Source organism: Ambystoma mexicanum, chromosome 1q (genome assembly GCF_040938575.1).
Source record: "Ambystoma mexicanum isolate Mex_15411 chromosome 1q, UKY_AmexF1_1, whole genome shotgun sequence".
NCBI classification, from domain to species: domain Eukaryota; kingdom Metazoa; phylum Chordata; class Amphibia; order Caudata; family Ambystomatidae; genus Ambystoma; species Ambystoma mexicanum.
The window spans coordinates 804,787,724-804,807,517 of NC_090922.1; the positions used below are offsets into that span (position 1 = coordinate 804,787,724).

Genomic DNA, 19,794 nt, shown 5'->3' on the forward strand with positions numbered 1-19,794 from the left:
AGCCATACATGTGCAGATTACTATCAACTACAGTGTTTTAGCGGCTTGGGAATGGGTTTTTGTATCCCAAGCAGTCTATTGAAATAATAATGTTCTTCCAGCACATGCGAGATGGCGCAGTGCAATGGTGCACTAACTTGATATCAGCAGGGCACAGGTTCGATTCCCCAATAGGTATGAAATTAAAGTATTATAAAAAGTTGCTGTCCTGGAACGGTATTGTGGTGGGCCGCATAAAGTAAGGGAATGATGACGGTTGCCCCAAAAAGTAAGGGAACTTCGTACCCTTTAGTTCCTGCCTACTTTGACCTCTGTCCACCGGAAGGCAGTTTTGTAAATTAAACACAGTTGAGCTTTCATGAATTACAACTGGGGCTTTTACCTTCCACATTATCAAACCCCACTGGCTATTGACCTCTGACCTTGGCACATCAAATCACCAGCTGAACAAGGTGTGCCAAATGCAGGGGCAAGGCTTCTGGGAGCAGGACCCATAACGTGGTTAAAAGGTTATTCAAGGTTGGCCCAAACAATGGCATGGCTCCACAACCTTCTCAAGGCACCCTCCAAGAGCCATCATTTTTAGCATTTGAATCCCTGGCCTTCTCTTGCTTTTCCTTTATAGGCGGAAGCAACGTGTTAAGAAATGGCACACAAAACCCTACTGCAAAGGGCTGGTTGATTTCCAGAGAACGTGCTGGCTAGACAAGTCATGAACCGCAGAGGCAATATGATAAAGATTCAACAAGCAAAACAATGTTTTTCCAACATACTGAACTGATATTTGCACAATATCACTGTTAAGACACCATGTCCCTCCCACAGTTTGAGGGGATACATTCTCAAGCAGTTACCTGTAGAACATGACTGTTGTCGAAATTGTATGCACTTGGCCGTCCTTCAAGGGTGGAGAATGCCACATTACCCCCGGTGAGTGGGGAGATGTCACTGAACTCATCTGTGCATAGGGCTTGCTGTTCATCCTCACTTGTGCGTATGAAACCCCTGTTCAGCTTTTTGTAGGTATTCTCGCAGGAGCCACTGTAGTACTGGTAAGGCACCCATGGTCCATCCTCTCGTGTCCGCTTGTAGATAGCAAAGCTTTCAGGGCGGCTAGTATGAAACTTCAGACGCACATATGTGATGTCAAAAGATTTACCTGCACAGAGAACAATCAAATCACTTTATTAGATTTTGTTTTGCCATGTGCTTCCATGGAAGATCTTAAAGAGAAAAGCAAAACAGTACATGAGAGCAATGTCAAGAAAAATCTGTCTCCTATGAAGCATTCCTGGATATAGAAGAAAATGAAAGAAGAAAAAAAGGAGGAGGATCTAAGGCTATCATTGATGATGTTTCTATCTAGGGATACAGGCAGATATACATTGCTACTTTAAAGGTAGAAGAAACACTTAAAAACAATCTAACCACACCTTTCTTTTAGCTACTTTCAATAGATTACTTCAACACACTTTCCTGGTAACACGAGTTCAGATAAAGAATGGGGTTACTTATACCTGCACTTCTCAACATCTTTGCGATATGGAGATTCTTTTTTTTATGCTTCATGAGTCTCACAGTTTTCCTTTCTCCAGTCAAGAACTGGGACCTTCAATGCAAAATAAACACTCACGCTCTTGGGCACACAGAGAAATGGGAGAATGCCACTGTTCTAAAGAACCTGGAGCAGAAACTCAGGGACAGAGCCAGGATTCTAACTGTTCCAACAATGACAACAGCCAACAGATCAAAAACAGAAGCCAAGCGCTTTAACATGTTCACCCAAGAACAACCTGTTCCTTATACAGGTTAGGCCATGGGTGTATGGAAAAATACACAGATTTACATGTTTTAAGTGCAACAGCTTAACAGAAGTCCTTCAAGTATCTCTAGAGAAAGCAATGCTAAACTAGGTCCCCGAGCTGCAACTGCTTAGTGTTCTGTTTAACTGGACTTGGAATGTATTTATATAACTTCAAACTAGGTCATTTAAAGTGCTTAGTATAAATTCAATGTTAAAAACGAATATTTGCCCAGATCTATTGCAAGAAAGTAAAAACAGAAACAAGTTACTTACAACTCCTGTTCTCCAGCATTGGTATCTTTCATGGATTCACATGCTTACGAATATTCCCTGTAGTCGGGTTGGGAATCCTCTAATACTAAAGCAGTTTAGCTTTAAGGCTTAACACTGCTAGTCACTTATATAGCCAATTGCTGTCATTTTGGGTCATACTGCCCCAGCCAATGACATTAGTCCTCCTTAGCTCCACCCCTGGTGGCCAACTTCAGATTTGGAAACCACAGAATTGTGGCAGTAGGAACTAAGAAGAGCCACAGAGGGGTAAGAGGGAGGGTCGCATGTGAATCCATGAAAGATACCAATGGTGGCGAACAGGAGTTACAAGTAACTTGTTCCTTCGCCAGCATTGGATCCTTCATGGATTCACATGCTCATAAAGAGGATTACACAGCAGTACATATTCACAACCACAGGATGTGGCAAGCCTCCACAGAAGCAATAAGACTTGCCCCTGGAGCACATTCATCTCAAGAAAAGAGGGTGTGAAGCACTGCCTGGCCGACAGGACTCTTCCAGGGAATCCCTGTCAAAGCAGTAGAATCTGGTGGAGGTGCCCATTTAAATACATTGTACACACCGAGCTGAACAAAATCCAAATAAATGCGGTTTAAATATTACATGTCGAATTTAGACTCATAGGTTACAGTTGTATATTTATTAGCCACGCTGTAATGTTCGGCAAAAGGAAAAACAAACTAGCATGCAGCATGTAACTAAAAGCTCTCAGAATCAACATTCAATAACTCAGCTTACAAAGCCACACTAGCCTCGAGAAAAATGGGCAAAACTACACAGCTTTCACTATGGTGCGCTATTTATGCATCACAGCACATTGTCACCAAGTCCCCTCGACATACAGCTGCAAGGGCTATGACCGAAAAGCAAGACGTCCTTCTTAGACCTAAACTTAAGAGGCATATACCAAACCTCCGACATCAGAAAAAGAAAAAGCATAAAGTGACAACTCAAGGTGGTGCTCGAGAACTGCACAAGAACACGCACAAAGTCATGAAGTTAAACAACTGCGATGCTATTATGCATTTCTATTCAAATAGGACGAATATACTCGCCCTTAGCACTTCTAGCTACTTCTGTGTTTTGGCAAGCTAAAGGCTATGTAGTTGAAGTAGAGAAATAAAGTACTCCTTTAACCTCGGAATAACAGGGTATAGAGCTGTTTGGCCAGTGAGTAGTTTACTGGGGCCCACCCAATCCCGGGGAAAGGAGATGAGAGGTTGGTAACTTGCAAAGTACTCGCACGGGAAAGCGTGAGGCAAGATGGTTTCACTTGGGATTTTGAGCCACGTGGGTAAAACTGAAGGTACATGCTTCCAAGCAGAAGAGGCGGTATTTACCAGTGGTAGAGTGGCGGGAAAGAGGTAGTCGAGGGTCTTTCTATTTGTATTTGCCAAGGACAAACTGTCCAACAATAAGCATTCTTGCCTTTCAGCAAACATCCTCTGCTTGCAGGCGCGAGCACACACGCGTTTAGAGATGCTGGAGACAAATACTGGTAACATACCATCCATTCACAATCCGAAACCTCAAAATGATGCCAGTCAAAAGACCCATTGACGCCAGGCAGACATTCTTCCATGATGAGTTTCTAATTCCGACTCGCTGGCTCTGAAATCCTCCCAGCAAGTATTTCATTCGTCTCTCGTGCTATATGCGTTACACGATAGCGGGCGATCCTTTCATTTGCCGATTTCCCCATCAAGAAAATAATTTTTACTTTTGCAGTCCCCGACAACTAAACAATGTAACATAGTTAGCTTCAAAACATCCTAGTCACTTTTGCCAGACTGCGTCTTTCTTAAACTGAAGAACCAGTAAGCGTTCGAGTTTGTACAACGCAGTCCCAAATTTGAACAGATCGTCCCCACCGCTTCAAATTACCCACAAAGTCATTTAATCTGTACAACATAAACCTCGCTGTTTAATATATAACGAAAAATAACCAAAACCTCGACACCTGTCCCTTGTCAATTTGAGTTAAACACGTCATTCACAACCCAACATTCTTTCCGAGCTGCAATTTTAACCGAAACGCAAACAAACATTCTTACAAATATAAAACTTCAGGCATTTTACTAAGCTTTGAAAACAAACTTTCAAAACGCTCAGACAGCCTCCAATTAGATTATTAACTTGAGAATGTTGTCACTTGTAAATCACTTCCATTTATCGGGCGGCGGGCCGTTACCGAGAGGTGTGGCCAGCAGGCTTGTGTAATATCGCATCATTATAACATTAATCTTCGCTTTGAAAACATTTTTAGGTTTACTATAATCCCCCCATCCGACGACATTCTCTCCCCTACCCCCTTGCTTCCTATCCACAGAAAACTAAACTTGTGAATGGGCTGCCTTGGTCTTCTCCAGACCCCCCTTCAAAGTAATAATGAAAAATATACACTATTTAAGATTTCACATACAGTAACTATCAGTCCAAATAAGTACTTTGAGTTAGGCTTCACAGTAGAACATGGCTGTATAAAACATTAAAGGCCCTAGACAGACTTTCCACTGCTAAACTAAACACAGGACCTATACCTGTTGATAAACTAATTATTTAGAAAGGCTAAGGGGCAGGGAGAAAAAGGGGACCCAGACACTAAAATACAAGTCAGCATCGGACCCCACAAATGTCACATTGATTTGTCATCGATTCGCCACACACTCAGCATTACAGATAATTGCCTACAGGATGATCCATACATTAGTGTGATGAGGGAGAGAAGTCGTTAAACAATTACAAACCAGGCCAAGATAAGATCTAGTATACAGACATATTTAGGCTTAAGTCCACTACTACAAACAGTGTAACCATACCAAACATGTTGAAACACATTGCTAGTCAATGGCAGAAGTGACCTGCAATGATTATATTAAAACCCACCAAAAAAATTAAAATTATCCGAAGCCACATCATTGTAGACTTGGTTGAAAAAGACATGGGTCCATGCTCAATCGAGGAAGTGCCTAGCTTACCCGATTTAAATTATTTGGAGTTTATAATGTTTCCAAATCTGAACTAACAGGGCAGAGTTCATATGTGGAGACATGGTTAAAGGATAACAGCAAGCAAGTACCTGCTCTACCCCAGAGGTGCACTCAAAAGGGCAAACAACCCCAGAGGACACCAGAGAGCCCCTTAGGGTCCCAAGACCAGGTTTGAGTTTAGAAGGAAGCAGAGCAGGATTCAGGTCAGTGGACGCCAATAACAATAAACTGCAGTGGAGGAGGGCCGCAAAGGCCCCACCACCCCAGGAACCCAAGGAGCTCCGGACAAGAAATCTGACGAATATATCAGGACCCCCCAATGGAAAGTATTCGAGGGGCGGGGGATGCGCAGATAAGGACTTGACTCAGGAAGGGCAAAACAACCTAGTGAGTACGTTTCTGCCATATGTAGCAAGCGGCATGCACTGCAGCCCAACGACAACGGTATGCAGTAATAAAATCACGGCAAAAAATGTCACGGTTACAAAAAACTGGCAAAAATGCTGTGGTTTGACCTGGTAAAGGTGTAGCCCATTATACCATTATACCATTTAAGGGGAGCGTGGGTTGCGGGGGTGTCCCCTGCTCCCCTTAAATGGTATAATGGTCTGGGGTTTGCAGGGGTGTTCCCCGCATCCTTTTCATGGATGGTGGCGGCAAAACCAGGGTCTTTTTGCAGCGATTTTGTGTGTAAACAGCCATTTTTGCTGCGATTTTAACACATGGAATCACGACAACCTAATTGAAAAATCCACCTCCCTAAGACAACGCACAACCAGGCAGAAGTTGCAACAATGAGCCAGCCATCAGGAATTAGTGCCACACCAGAGAATGATGGGAGTGACCCAGAACAGCCCAGGAAGGAGCACAGGTGGAGAAGAGATGATCCACCACTCTCCAGGACTGCTGAGACACCCTACCTCAAAGGCTATAGGTCAAGGAAGAGAAGACTGGGCCCAAACAAGAGGACAGCCCAGAAACAATCCCACAAGCAAAGGACCCCCATCCAGATGAGGAGCATCCCAGGAAGGGTATCCAGAGGACAAAAGAAAATGGTGCCAAGGCAAAAGATCCAATATGGTCAAACCCGATTCTCCAGCAAGTCCGGTAAGAATCCACTCATCTAAGGAATGCAAAGTCGCCCTAGATCAGGGCTCAAAATGTGCACTTTCCATTAGCTAGTGATAATTGACAGTGAGTAAGGAATGGTGTGCTGTATATCCACTAGGCAGACAAAGGCTTTGCAACCAATCAGGCAGGCCCTAAAAACCACCATACAGGTCCACCCACACTGTATGTCCACTGGGGCTCGTCTGTGGCAGGGAACCAGCTTAGGCTAGTCTAACACCATTCTACAGGGTGCACTGCTAGGCCAGCCCAGGTTTGCACATTAGCCATTTTAGGCCTGCCTCATGATCCCCACAGAAAGCGGATGGCCAGAGACAAGGGATGAGGGTAGGAATTTGTTAACCAATGACTACCATACTGGTACACTGGGCTACACGTGCAGTAAAACCAAATGCACCTCTACTGAAGACAAAACTAAATTGCATCGGCTTATTCTACAATAGTGTCGGATATCATCCCCCTAGGCCAACATTTTCCTGTTCTAGGCGGTGTAGGGCTACCAGAGAAAAGCACATCAAAAGGGTTGCAGTGGAAGGGACACTTGAAATTGAAGTCCCTCTGACCACACAAATAAGGCCAAAAAGCCAAGAAAACTAACAGGATATACCGAAAGGTTTGAGAGTCACACTAAAATGTTATATAGCATAACCCCCAAAAATGGAAAATGGTCCAAGTCTGATCTGCACTCGGACAGATTCCAACTATGCCCAGATAGATCAGGGTTTATAGAGGAGCCCACAACACATGGCTGCAAGGAATTTCGAGCAAGGCAGCACTCCTTTAACTTAACCACAATGCTAACTACCCTAAATCGGCCTAACGATTGAACAGTGGGCATGCTTACCTCTTTCAGATCCTGGTAATAGATCTGTAGCTAAAATTGTACATTCCAGAGTTCCATACTATCCTCAAAATATTCCATTGTGACCCATGAGCAATACCTTCTGTAGCATACAATCTTTAAGAATACATTGGCATTGTTATGTGCCCTGGACCAGCGGGGCTATCCAGAATGGGTCTCATTCTGGTTGAATGGGTTGGCGAGGCTGGACAAGGAGAGTGGCAGTAATTGGATCGCTGTATTTTCTGGATGTGCAGGCTCTGTTTTCAGTTCCTGGGGCTCTCCTTATTCTTTCCTACATACATCCATCGAGCGCGACTGTCCTGCCCCCTCACTTCCACCTGCCCTCCCGTTGGCAAACTGAAGGAGGACTTCAGCTATGACCCAGTTATATGAACTTTGCTGGCTTGGACTAGCTATACAGGTGACTGCACGTTACTACTCCATGTGTCCCTGTAATCAGTCTGCATTAAAGAACTCCATCTACTTTTGACACTATCAGGAAGTTACTCCAATCACTGTATCCAACCCCTTCCAAATATGTTCCCAGAGGGTTCCAGGCTCTCATGCAAAGTTCTCCACTTTGGTTGGGATTGACATTGGAATGCTTCACTTAAGCCTCTCAATACTCATCTCATTAAGTATATCAAACGCCACAGGCTGCAGGCGAATGTTCTACACTATATAACGGATAGCGCAAGATGCCTCTGAACATTGAACACCTGCATTTGGATGGAGTGGGAGAGGAATCTGGCAGTTCACTGATGTGCCATGGGGATGGATCAATGCATCCGGTGCCATCTACCTTAACTCAAAACAATTGCAGCGTAAGCTTCTTAATACGGCATATATCAGCCTGTCTAGGATGAAATCCTTCAAATTGGAGGGATGCTCATCCCCCATCTCCACCGAGGTATAAGAACGCAAAGGCACGCTTCTCCTTTTCACATGTTTTTGTTTTCAGTCTGCTATACTCCGGAAAATTGACAATCTATATGCTTTGTTATCCATCGCATTGGTTCTAGCCAAGATGTGCACTCACCTGTCCTGGAAGAATACGATATACGAGATATAAGAATGGGTCTCCATCTCTAAACAGCACGTAGCTTGTGCAACGAGTGTGAAAAGACAAATCAATTACAGTCCTGTGCCAGTGCATTAGCGCCCTTGAGATATTAGCACAGTTTTGGTCTCTATTTATCGAACATTAAAGACACTTCAGTTCCTTTGTATTACGGTGAGCAAATGATGCCCGTCTACCAACAGACTCTTCTAGATGTGAGAATGCAGTGTAGGTCCCATTCTTCGCGCTGCTTGGACCCTTACAGTTTGTGGGCTGTCCCTCATCTGGTTAATCTGGGTTACTTAATGTATCTAGAAAACGCCTCAAAATGTGTACCTATCACTAGTCATTGGCTAGTAATTCACTCTTAGCAAGTAAGAAAAGTTGCACTTTGTGTATGTGCAGAATTACTAGTGTGTCCTTGTTTAATTCTTTACTGCTCTTACTCTGTCTGGGCATCATGTTACTGCCTTGTAATGTACTACTTGCACATGCATTTGTGTTCTGATCAATCAGCAGAATAAAAAACAAAAAACAAAAAACACACCTTAAAAAAGGTGTACTTTTTCCATCCAAATAAACAAATTCCTCAACACTATGACCCACCATGGTAGAGGCACCTTATTTCCGACGGATAAAAACTCACTCGTCTTTCTGTCAGCTAGTGAAATCCACAATCTACAAGGGACTTTCGTTTCATTAAGACACCACATTTTGAATGCTTTAGACTCAATGCACGGATTAAAGATAGCCTACTCTTAAAAATCTTGTGCCTGAAAGAAATCCCTCAAGATGGAAAGTCTCTGTAACAAAAGGATTCCCTATACCTTCACCCACCTTGGATCATCAGGCTCTTAACACAGGTTCAACTGTCTCTCAAGGGGACTGACACATTGAAGCCTGAGAGTTGGAAGCAATGGCACATGCCCTTTACAGCTTCCTTCCAAGCCTGATGCCAAGTTTTAGGGCACTTCTAAAACCCCATCTCTTCAGTAGTTATCCTGGTTCATTGGTCCACAAGTCTGAGGAGGCCAGCACCAAGAGGCAATTCAGTTTGCAACGTGCGCTTCATAAAACATTGACTCACTCAGACATGCGAGGCATTTAGGATGGGAGAACAGAAGGAAGGCGTTTATGGAACTCCACCTCCCCTCCCACCACGACAGTCCCAGAGACGTAGTATGAAGATCAAAGCTCCCTTTAAGGCATAAGGTGCTTCACAGCGCAGACGTGCATAACAAGAGCTGTGCCACGAAGATACTTCAATAAGCGTCGATTTTTCACTAAGTGACAAAACAGTTGAAGAGGAATACAAAGAGCCAACAATAGCACCTCCACCTGCAACTATTTTACGAGGTTGCAGGTGATTGAAGTACAAACTCTAGTAATAAATGCACTTACTCAGAACCGGTTAGGAGCCACGTGAAAATAATTGATTGCGTTAATTGTAGTATCTGAACTTTTATTTAATAACAGGATCTGGTACCAGATGACCGATAACTAGAAAAATACAACAGTGGTGCACGAAAATTTAGCAAGAATACAATGTAGTATTAAATAATATCGCTACAATACGTTCTAAAACATTTCTGTAGTCCACATACTGTGATGCACCAAACTCGGCACGGATCTGAGGTTTTCAAGTCAGCGTTTAGGACAGGTTTTCGTTACTCAACTAATGCTTTTTTTAGGGCATAGATTGGTTACATACAAAGCTGAAGGCCCACAGTCCTATTGCGAGAAAAACTTTCTAGGAGATTTCCATTTCAGTTTTTTCATCTTGACGATGTAAGATTTCATGGGCAGGAGTCCACATGGATAGGCGAGTCCACTTGAATAGCAGACACCGGTGCTACCATGAGCTTAACAAAACCTTCTCTGCATCCCAGCTGATCAACATCCACTGGTAGTGAAAGGTTCTGCGCCAGCTCCATCATACTTTTATCATTGATATTTAAGCAATTCACCATTGCTTGCACACAACAGGGTTTAAGAAATCCAACTTTCATGCTGGAGCCAGACCAGGGAAAGAAGTCAGTAATTTTCTGGCCAGCCACAGGGGTCAGTAGAACAAACTCCAGGTGTTTAGTTATTCTGTATATGGTCTAACCCCTCCTCCTGTCGAACGGCTAAGTCATTAGACTATTTGTCCTACTGGAGCAAACTGTGCAACCAATATTACAGAATTGGTAACGGGAACATTTGGATCACCCAGCCATTGAAGGATCTCAGATACTCAAGTCTCCTCCAAGACACCCTTCCCCAGTTGCCGACAATTACCCACACTTCCAAGAATTATATTCTTGGACCCGGAAGGGGCATTCACAACCGTGGGTGCCGCGCTGTCAGAGCCCAAAGCAGCAGAGGCAGATTGGCTGTGAGCAAGATTTAAGCGACGAAATCCCAAAATCGATAACTCCCTCCTTAACCTTTATTATAGCCTCCAGCGAGACTGTTGCTGTGAATATGCTATAGAGTGCGACAACGGAGACAGTGCACCATCTGATCTGACAGCAGCAAAGGCCCAGACGTCAAGGGACAGTTTTGTCCCTTCCACCTGATCTGGAAGTTTGCCAGCCCATCCAGCCCCAGTAGGGAGTTACTAAGTTCCACACTTTTAACCGAGTCTGAGTTGACATCACCCCAATGTATCACAGACCCCAGGGTGGATAGTTTGCTGCATTCTGTTAATGAGATGTTGACAGACCAAAACCAAAAAAAACATCAAAAGTCTAGACTGGATAGCAGCACATCTAAAATCCATGACCAATATGAACAATGACACAACTGTGGCAAATGCTTCTTTTATCACATTAACACCTGACAATAACTTGGATGACGATACACCATCTGTAATGGGCCATATTAACTTCACCACAGAAAGAGCCTCACCCCCCCCCCTTCCTCTTATTTATGGTCAGCGCTCTTGCACTATCAGAAATGTTGCCAGGCCTAGTACGATGGTGGTTTGTCCCTCGCCTCCCCCCCCCCTTCTTTCCCTCATTTATTGTCAATACGCTTGCACTATCAGAAATGTCGTCAGGCCTAGTATGATAGTTAATTTATCCATTCTTAATGTCCCTAGGCATTGCAAGAATGTTATTGTATTTTACTCTTGCTCCCTCCCCTGCCTTGAAGCGCTTTAAAACACTTGTGTATAGGCGCTATACAAATAAACTATCATATCATATCACACGTCTGTCATTTAAACATGGGATCAATCAAAAAGTCTGATAAAAGTAGAAGTGGATGAGCCAGCCCCTAAAAAAATAAAATCAAAAAAAGGCAAGAAACAGAAGAAATCAAAGAAGCGGATGGGAACTCGACCTTTAGAGGAACAGAGAAACAATTCTTCCTTAAACAAAAACCGACAACTAAACCCAACAAATAAAAAGTAATAAAATATCAAAGAAACTAGCTAAATAAACCTAGTCCAGCGGAACAAGAACATCAGGTTCAATAGCAGGTTCCCTTGGAGGATTTAAGTGTCTACGAAGATCTGAACGCATGTTCTATGTTAAGTGAAGACACCAAACCAATTAGATCATTGGAGACCCCAAATGATAAAGATGGTGCTATGAATGGAGCTGGATAATGCCCCAAACTGCAAGTGAGTGCACCCATGAAAGAAAACACCTGGAACCATGTACCTATGCCCACAGTGTTGGACACAAGGATGAAAGCACTAATAAATCACTTGTTATCACAGAGCTATTCTTCTCCAAGGATAGCTGCCGTTTGCACTAGCCCTTATACAACACACAATTCCCTTGTTAGGTGTGCTTGACTCAAAAGACTTGGCATATGTAGAGTTGCTAGACAGACCTAATGTTAATGCCAGTCGCTTTCACTGTGGATCAAGTATGATTGTTCCCTTGATAATGGCTCATCATGCGGCTATACTGAAGATGGGTTTTGATATTATACGATGCAGTAACATTCCCAGTTTGAGTGAATTAAAACACCCCATGCAGTTCAAGAATTTTAAAGTGGTATGTGCCACAGGTCTACGGTTGCTGCATTTACTGGTGTGGCCCTCTATCCAGGTGTCCCAAATCAAAAGGTTATTGCATGGACTGTTGTACCGCCTCTTCAGCCCCTTCTCCCTCTATCCATGAGTCCCAAGTCTAGTCGATACTGCATTGACTGTTGTGCCCATCTTTAGGCCCCTCTGTCCAGGTATCCAGAGTCTAGGTGTTACTGCATCGACAGTTGGCCACCACACAATCCCTGGTAGCTGAAGTTCAGGTGCCAGCAGTCCCTTGTAGCAAAGGTACAGGTGCCCTCTAAGCAATCGCTGTGTCTCCAACATAGACACTACCACCCATTGCAGGGTTGCACATCAGAGCCAGGAAGACACCACTAAACGACCGAATGAACAGCAAGGGTTTACTACCCCTGGTTCCACAATCAAAACCGAAGGACCCCTAAAATAAATAACAAAAACCACAAAGGAGCCTGAAAGGAAATAGCAATAAACAAAATCAACCAAAAAAGTTCCTTAACCAATGTTTCAACAACCCACAACCTCACCAACTACAAACTACTAATGGCAAAGACTAAACCCCAAGGACCAGGAAACCCACTTATTCAAAGAGGACACCAACCCCAAGGAATACAACCCACAACCTTAAAACCATGCCTCACAACAGGAAAGACTAAGCCAGAACGGACAACAGAAATAAGAAAACTCAAACTGCTCTGGAAGATGCCGACCAGCATGATCCCATAACCCCAAAAAATTAGTAAAAAAAAAAAACAGCCCAGACAGCCCGAGGAGGCATACAAACAGAGCAAAGAGCCTACATTGATCGCTACCTCTCCACATACGACCGTATGGTAAGCAAAGACGGACCAGCAACAAAAAAGCAACAGGCAATAAGCATTACTAATACAGAGCCCACCAGGACACCAAATGCGAGGACAATTAATAAACCATCCCAACCCGGTCTACAGCGTGGACAAAATCCCAACCGGAATCAGGAACAAACTGGAATCCATTACCCTCTTAACGCCCTACATCACCAAAGACTAGAACGGACTGGTACAATTCACCAACCGGAACGAACCGAAACCAACCAACCTCACCATAAACCTCATCACTCTACTCGAAGAGACTGATCACCAAAGAACCACACAGCGCAACAGGTTCAACCAGGAAAAAAACCACCTGCAATGGACCCCAACCGACAACATACTGAACCAACAACACAAATAACCCAAAAGGAAAACCTAAGAAACTACACTGCTGCCTTCTCAACGTTGGATTTCTATTGAGTGTTTTGCCATGGATCTATGACCTAAGCGAAGGAGGGACAGGCATGCTCTTTCCCGCAGAAACCTAGTTATTCAAGAATGGCACATCTAAACCGGCCTGTCCCCGTCACTTCTGCATCACATGCCCCACTCCATTCCTTCCTACCACACCCCCATTTCCAACAACTACCACCCATACTAGAACCACTAGCCCTCCTGACACCACATATTCAATCACTCCTCGGCTCACACCACACACTACAAAGCATCCTCAAATCCAACCCAAGATTAGCAACCACCCTTCCATTCAGATTCTGGGGGTGACCAGATGTCAACGTCTTAGGTCCCACACTCAATGGAAAGATCATCGAATTTCAACTAACTACTGCTCATAAACCTTCCAAAACTCAGAGTGATTGCTATCCACGTCCTCTCTACAGCACTCCCAAACAAACCTGCATCAAGTCCCATCACAAGCATTCCAACACATTAACTACCACTAAGCAAAATTCTATCTCTAACCTTAAAGGTGCACTCATTAATGCCCGCTCCCTAGGAGTCCACGCCACTGAAATTCATGACTTCATACTAGATTCGCAATTAGATTTTCTAGTCGTCACCAAATCCTGGCTGCACCAAGCCTCACGCCCTCTTCTCTCGGTTGCCATCCCTCCTGAATACACTATACTCAGAGTAGATAGGACTCATTCTCAGGGAGGCGGTGTCACCATCATTGCTAGGACAAACCTCCACTTGAGAGCTTGCCCTATCGGCAGTCTTGGTGGCTATGAAATCCTTCAGACCAAACTAGCTATCAATGACAAAACCACCATTAACTTTAGTTATCTACAGAGCGCCTAACCCAAACAGCCAGCCTGAATTAGACATCCCCTTGTACTCGCCCCACTCATCAAACCTAACACCAAATGTGTCATCCTGGGAGACATTAGGGAATAGTTTACCTGTAACTCCATTTCTCCAGCATTGGCATCTTTCATGGATTCACATGCTTAGAATATTCCCCGTCAGGCTGGGAATCCTGGGTAAGTTATATAGACCTTTTCCATGGGAAAACATCCGGCACTTGTGTCCCATCTACGTCGTTTTGGGCCGCGTACAGCAGCGCCACTAGGACGTAGAGGTATAAATAGCCCCGCCCCCGCGGCTCCCTCAGATTTCGACCCCCAAAGTAGTATGGGGGGGGGGATCTCTGGTTTGCATGCGTAGGGGAGGCTGGTGGGCGCATGTGAATCCATGAAAGATAATGCTGGAGAAATGGAGTTACATGTAAGAAACTATTCCCTTCTCCAGCATTGGATCTTTCATGGATTCACATGCTTAGAATAGATTGTATAGCAGTATCCACCAACATTGGAGGTGTGTATGCAAACCAATATCACAATAACCATAATGCATATTTATCATGGTAAAACATCACATTATAGTATGTTAACAGTGAAAACACCACACTAAAAAGTACATTAGCCGAAGGATGTGACCCCTTAATTGGGGCTTACCTTATTGAAACAGGTGCCGTAGGACTGCACGACCCATCTGTGTATCCTCAGCATGTTGCTGTTCATGGCAATAATGCCGGGTAAACGTGTGTGGTACCGACCAGGAAGCCGCCTGACATATCTCCCAGCGGAATTCTGGACCACAATGCCATCGACGAAGAAGTGGATCTCGTCGAATGGGCCCTTGGACGCTTCTCCAGCGGTTTTCCGGCTTTTGAGTGACAAAAGGAAATAGCAGACGACACCCATCGGGCTAGTCCTTGTTTTGAGATCGGTTTACCTTTAGCCGAAGGGCTATAAGCCACAAATAGTTGTCTCGTGTCTCTGAAGCTTTGAGTGCGATGAGGTAAAATTTTAAAGCTCTTTTCACGTCCAATGTATGGAGAGTCTTCTCCGCAACCGAGGAAGGTGTAGGAAAAAACGTCGGCAGCACTATAGAAGAGTGCTTATGGAACATGGTAGGCACTTTAGGAATGAAATGAGGATTAGTAGCCAAGATGACTATTATTGAAAAAACTCAAGTATGGTGGATCGATCACAGTCGTCGAGCCGAAGTAATAGCCACCAGAAAAGCCAATTTCCACGACAAAAATTTCAATGACGATGACATTGGCTCAAAAGGGGGCTTCATCAGCGCTGCCAGAACCAGGTTAAGACTCCAGCTTGGAGGAAACTTTTTCGTGGGAGGAAAGGTTCGGAACAATCCTTTAAGGAAATGTTTAATCAGCCGGTCACTAAATAACGGAGTTGAATGTCTCTTCCGAGTAAATCTCGAAATGGCAGCCAGATGCACTTTTATGGATGAAACAGACAAGCCTTTGAGCTAGGAGTAGCAAGTATGGTAGAAGCTGTTCCGGTGTGATATTAAGCGGGACCAAACCTGGTTGACCTGCGCACCATATGCAGAATCTCTTCCATTTGTATGAATATGAAGCGTTAGTGGAGGGCGCCCTCGCCGCTTGCAAAATGCGACGACAGTCCGCTGGAATCTCTAACGTACCAAACTTGGAGAAATCAGGAGCCAGGCTGTCAGACTGAGGCTGTCGGGGTCGTGATGCCAAACAACCCCTTTCTCCTGAGACAGAAGGTTCGGTATTTTCTGGAACCTCATTTGTTCTGCCGCTGACAGATGGAGTAGATCGGAGAACCACACTTGTCTGGCCCAGTACGGGGCCACCAGGATCACCCGACATGGATATCTGTGGATCCATTGCAGCGTCCGACGTATGAGCGGAAACGGGGGAAAGGCATACAGAAACTTGTCCGTCCACGGGAAGGAGAACGCTTCCCCTAGTGAGTCTTGCTGTGGCCACCTGCTCGCGTATTGTGGGCATTTCTTGTCTCTCGTCGCAAAGAGATCGAGGGCCGGACGACCCATTTCTCGAAGACACGGTGCAGTTGTTGGTCGTTCAGTTCCCATTCATGTAGTCGATTCATCTCCCTGCTGAGAGAGTCTGCTTGCACGTTTTTGACTCCTGGCAAGTGGAACGCCAATAGATATATCTTCTGCTGAAGGGCCCAATGCCAGATCTCCTGGGCTCCGGTCGACAGTTCTGGAGCGAGTTCCTCCCTGTTTCCTTAGATAAAACATTGTTGTTGTGTTGTCTGTCATAATCCGTACAACTGATCCCTTTATCCGTGGAAGAAAGGATTTCAGGGCCCAACGCACCACCCTTAATTCCAGCACATTGATATGAAGGCCGGACTCCTCCGATGACCAACGACCCTGAACCTGTAGGGAATCCAGATGAGCTCTGCATCCAGTTAGGGAAGCATCCGTCACCACCGTCATCTGGAACACCGGTTCCAGCAAGGGCATTCCCTTTGTCAGATTTATGGAAATTCTCCACCATTGAAGCGCCTGGACGAGTTTGCTGTTGATGGTCAATTTGTCCGACCAACGCCCTTGACTGTGCCCATCGATCCGCCAAGAATTCCTGAATCGGTCTCATGAAGAGACAATTGTTGATTAAGGGTATGCAGGACGACATGGTCCCCAGTAGGGACATGTACCTTTGCACTGACACTCTGGTGTTGACTTTCCAATCTGATGCTTTTTGCTGCAGTTTCAGAACCCTTTCGACGGATGGCTTTACCAGTCCTGACTGCGTCTGGAACACCGCCCCCCAGAAAGACCAAGGTCCTTGATGGCGATAAGGAGGACTTTTCAAAGTTTATCCCAAAGCCCAAATGTTGTAGGAGGCCCATGGTGGCATTCAGACTTTCCTGTGCCCTTTCCGGAGACAATCCCCTCACCAACCAATCGTCCAGATAAGGGTACACATGATGACCTTCTTTCCTTAACCAGGCTGCTACTGGAGCCAGACATTTCGTGAACATCCTGGGAGACGATTTCAGTCCGAACGGGAGGACCTTGAACTGGTAGTGGGTTCGTCCGATGACTAACCGTAGAAATCGTTTGTGTCGTCGACGCATCGGGATATGGAAGTATGCGTCGTGAAGGTCCAGCGACGACAAACAATCGACCAGTTGTATCGAACGGATCACTTCTTGGAGTGTGAGCATCTTGAATTTTAGATTCTTGAGCGGTTTGTTGAGAGCTCGTAGATCTAGAATGGGACGCCATTTTCCATTGGGTTTCCTGATGACAAAGTAACGGGAATACACTCCCTGTCCTCTTTCTGCCACCGGGACCAGTTCTATAGCCCCTTTCTGCAGCATAAGCGCCACCTCTTGCATTAGTATTTGAAGGTGGGGCTGCGTCGAGACCACCGGTGGAATACGTGGTGGCTTGCCCTTGAACTGTAGAGAATGACCCAGATGTATCGTGTCCAAAACCCATTGGTCTGTCATGCGCGCCCACTCGTCGACGTGACGAGACACTCAGGCCCCCAGGACGTTCTGTAACTTGTCATTGCTGGCTTTTGGCCTGTATCCTTTTACGAGGAGTAGGCGCCTTGTCGTCTGGAGGTTTGGTAATCTCTGCCTTTACGAGTAGCTTGGGCTGCACGTCTGTAGCCTTGGGAAGAGTAGGAGGGTCTGCTGAAACCTCGGTCTCTAGATGATCCAAACCGGGAGTTGCCTGATGCTCCTCTGAAGGGACGAAAGGAACGAAAATTCCTACCACTCTGGAGGGCTCCAAGGGAACAAGCCGTGTCAGAATCTTCTTTCATGCCCTTCAAGGCTTCATCCACTTTCTCCCCGAAAAGATGTTCTCCTTCACACGGCATATCCATTACCTTATATTGTACCTCTGGTCTGAACGTCGGGCACTTAAGCCAGGCTTGCCTTCGTAACACTACGCCATTGTTGATTTGCTTAAAGCCTGATTCCGCCAGGTCGACAGCAATGTTAATGGAATGATTGGAAGCCTCTTCTCCCTCACGTACGAGCAGCATGGCAGATTTCCTGTGTTCCTCCGGGAGATGGTCCAAGATAGGAGCCAGCCGATGCCACATCTCCCCATCATACCGGGCCATAATAGCCAGGGAGTTGGCTGCTTTAACTGTAGTAGCTCCAACCGATAGCACTTTCTTCCCAAAAGCATCTCGTCTCCTGGCTTCGTTGTCTGGCGGGGTCGTGCATTTGTGTTGCGACCTTGCCTTTCTGGCCGCCGCAGCAGATACCACTGATTCCGGCAAAGGTTGAGACGTCAGGCACTTGGGAGTCGATTCCGGAGCCTTGAATTTCTTTTCCAATAGACCTTTTACTGCCGGTTCTGAAAAAGGGTGACGCATGGTTTTTAGTCCCTCCTGCCAGACATGGTCTAAAATGGAGATAGCAAATATCGCCTTTCTTCTCTTGCCCATATGATCGAACAGAAAATCTTTTTTCTCTTCTTCTGGGACTAGGTCAAACTCCTCACATGCCTTACACATTCATGGCATGGAAAGCACCCGCGTCATCAGGTGGTGATGGCTACGCCGGACTCTTTGGAGTTTCCATCTCCGCTTCAGAGTCCCATGTAGGGTCCCTTGAGGGGGATAACGAGATGTCTGAACCCGACCCTTCACGTTCCGACTGACAGTTCTCCTTCCTGTGGACGAGAACAAACTTCCTCAACCGGGTAAGCAGTAGGAATTCTGGATGGAGGGCGAAGAGCCGGGCCCGGCTCGTCGACGACTGGCGAAGCCTGTAAAACTGTAGGGACAAGCTGAGGTAACCGAGTATCCAACCGCTCCAACAGCTTCTGTAATGTGTTCAACACCTCCAGGGACAGAACAGTCTGGGGATTCAGTAAGGAAGGGGTAACTGGAATGGCACTTCCACTCAAGAGCGACCCCCGAACCAGTTGGTTGTAATCCCAGATCGGTTGGATGTACGACCGGCTCACGGTCATCCTCCGCCTATGAGCAGGAGAAAGCCGCTTCTGGTTGCAGCAAGGCCTCAGGCGGGATCGGATCAAAAACCTCCGGTTGCCATCCCACCGACGGGGCCACCGTTGACGATGACATCTTTTCCATAGGTGCTGTTTGACCTGATGAAATAGCCGTAGGAAGAGCCGTTGCCGAAGACAAAGCAGGCGTCGACGACCGGATCGTCGTCGATGAAGTCTGTGGCGCAGGGCCTTGAGGCGTTCCCGCAGTTTTTGACCTCTACTTGTGGGACGAGGACTCTCGACTCGAGGTAGACTTAGGACGGTCTCCTGAGGAGGATTTCGATGAGTCTTCTCTCCTTTTTAGATGAGGAGGAAGACGACAGAGCCTTATGCGAAGAGGAGGACCTCGCAGGGCGTTTTTCAGATGAGCGCGATTTCTTCGCCGGAGGCTCCGCCGACACTGAGCAACGAGGGGGAACAGGAGACTTAGATCTCGATGCTGTAGAGCCTACCCCCGATGCCGGGTACGCACCCGCTCTGTCATTGAGCCAAGTAACCAGGCGTCTGTTGCAGTCTTTTAGGGTCTTTTGTGAGAAGCCCTGACAGAGCTCACACGTGTCCG

At 45.7% G+C, this 19,794-nt stretch overlaps 1 protein-coding gene across 1 annotated transcript in view; it reads right to left on the reverse strand.

Moving 5' to 3' along the window:
* LAMC1 (laminin subunit gamma 1) overlaps window positions 1–19,794 on the reverse strand; it is a 922,342-nt gene that overhangs the window by 708,757 nt on the left and 193,791 nt on the right. The window contains exon 2 of the mRNA XM_069641408.1: window positions 855–1,159. Within this exon, the coding sequence (XP_069497509.1) occupies window positions 855–1,159 (305 nt within the window). The remainder of the gene's footprint in view (window positions 1–854; window positions 1,160–19,794) is intronic.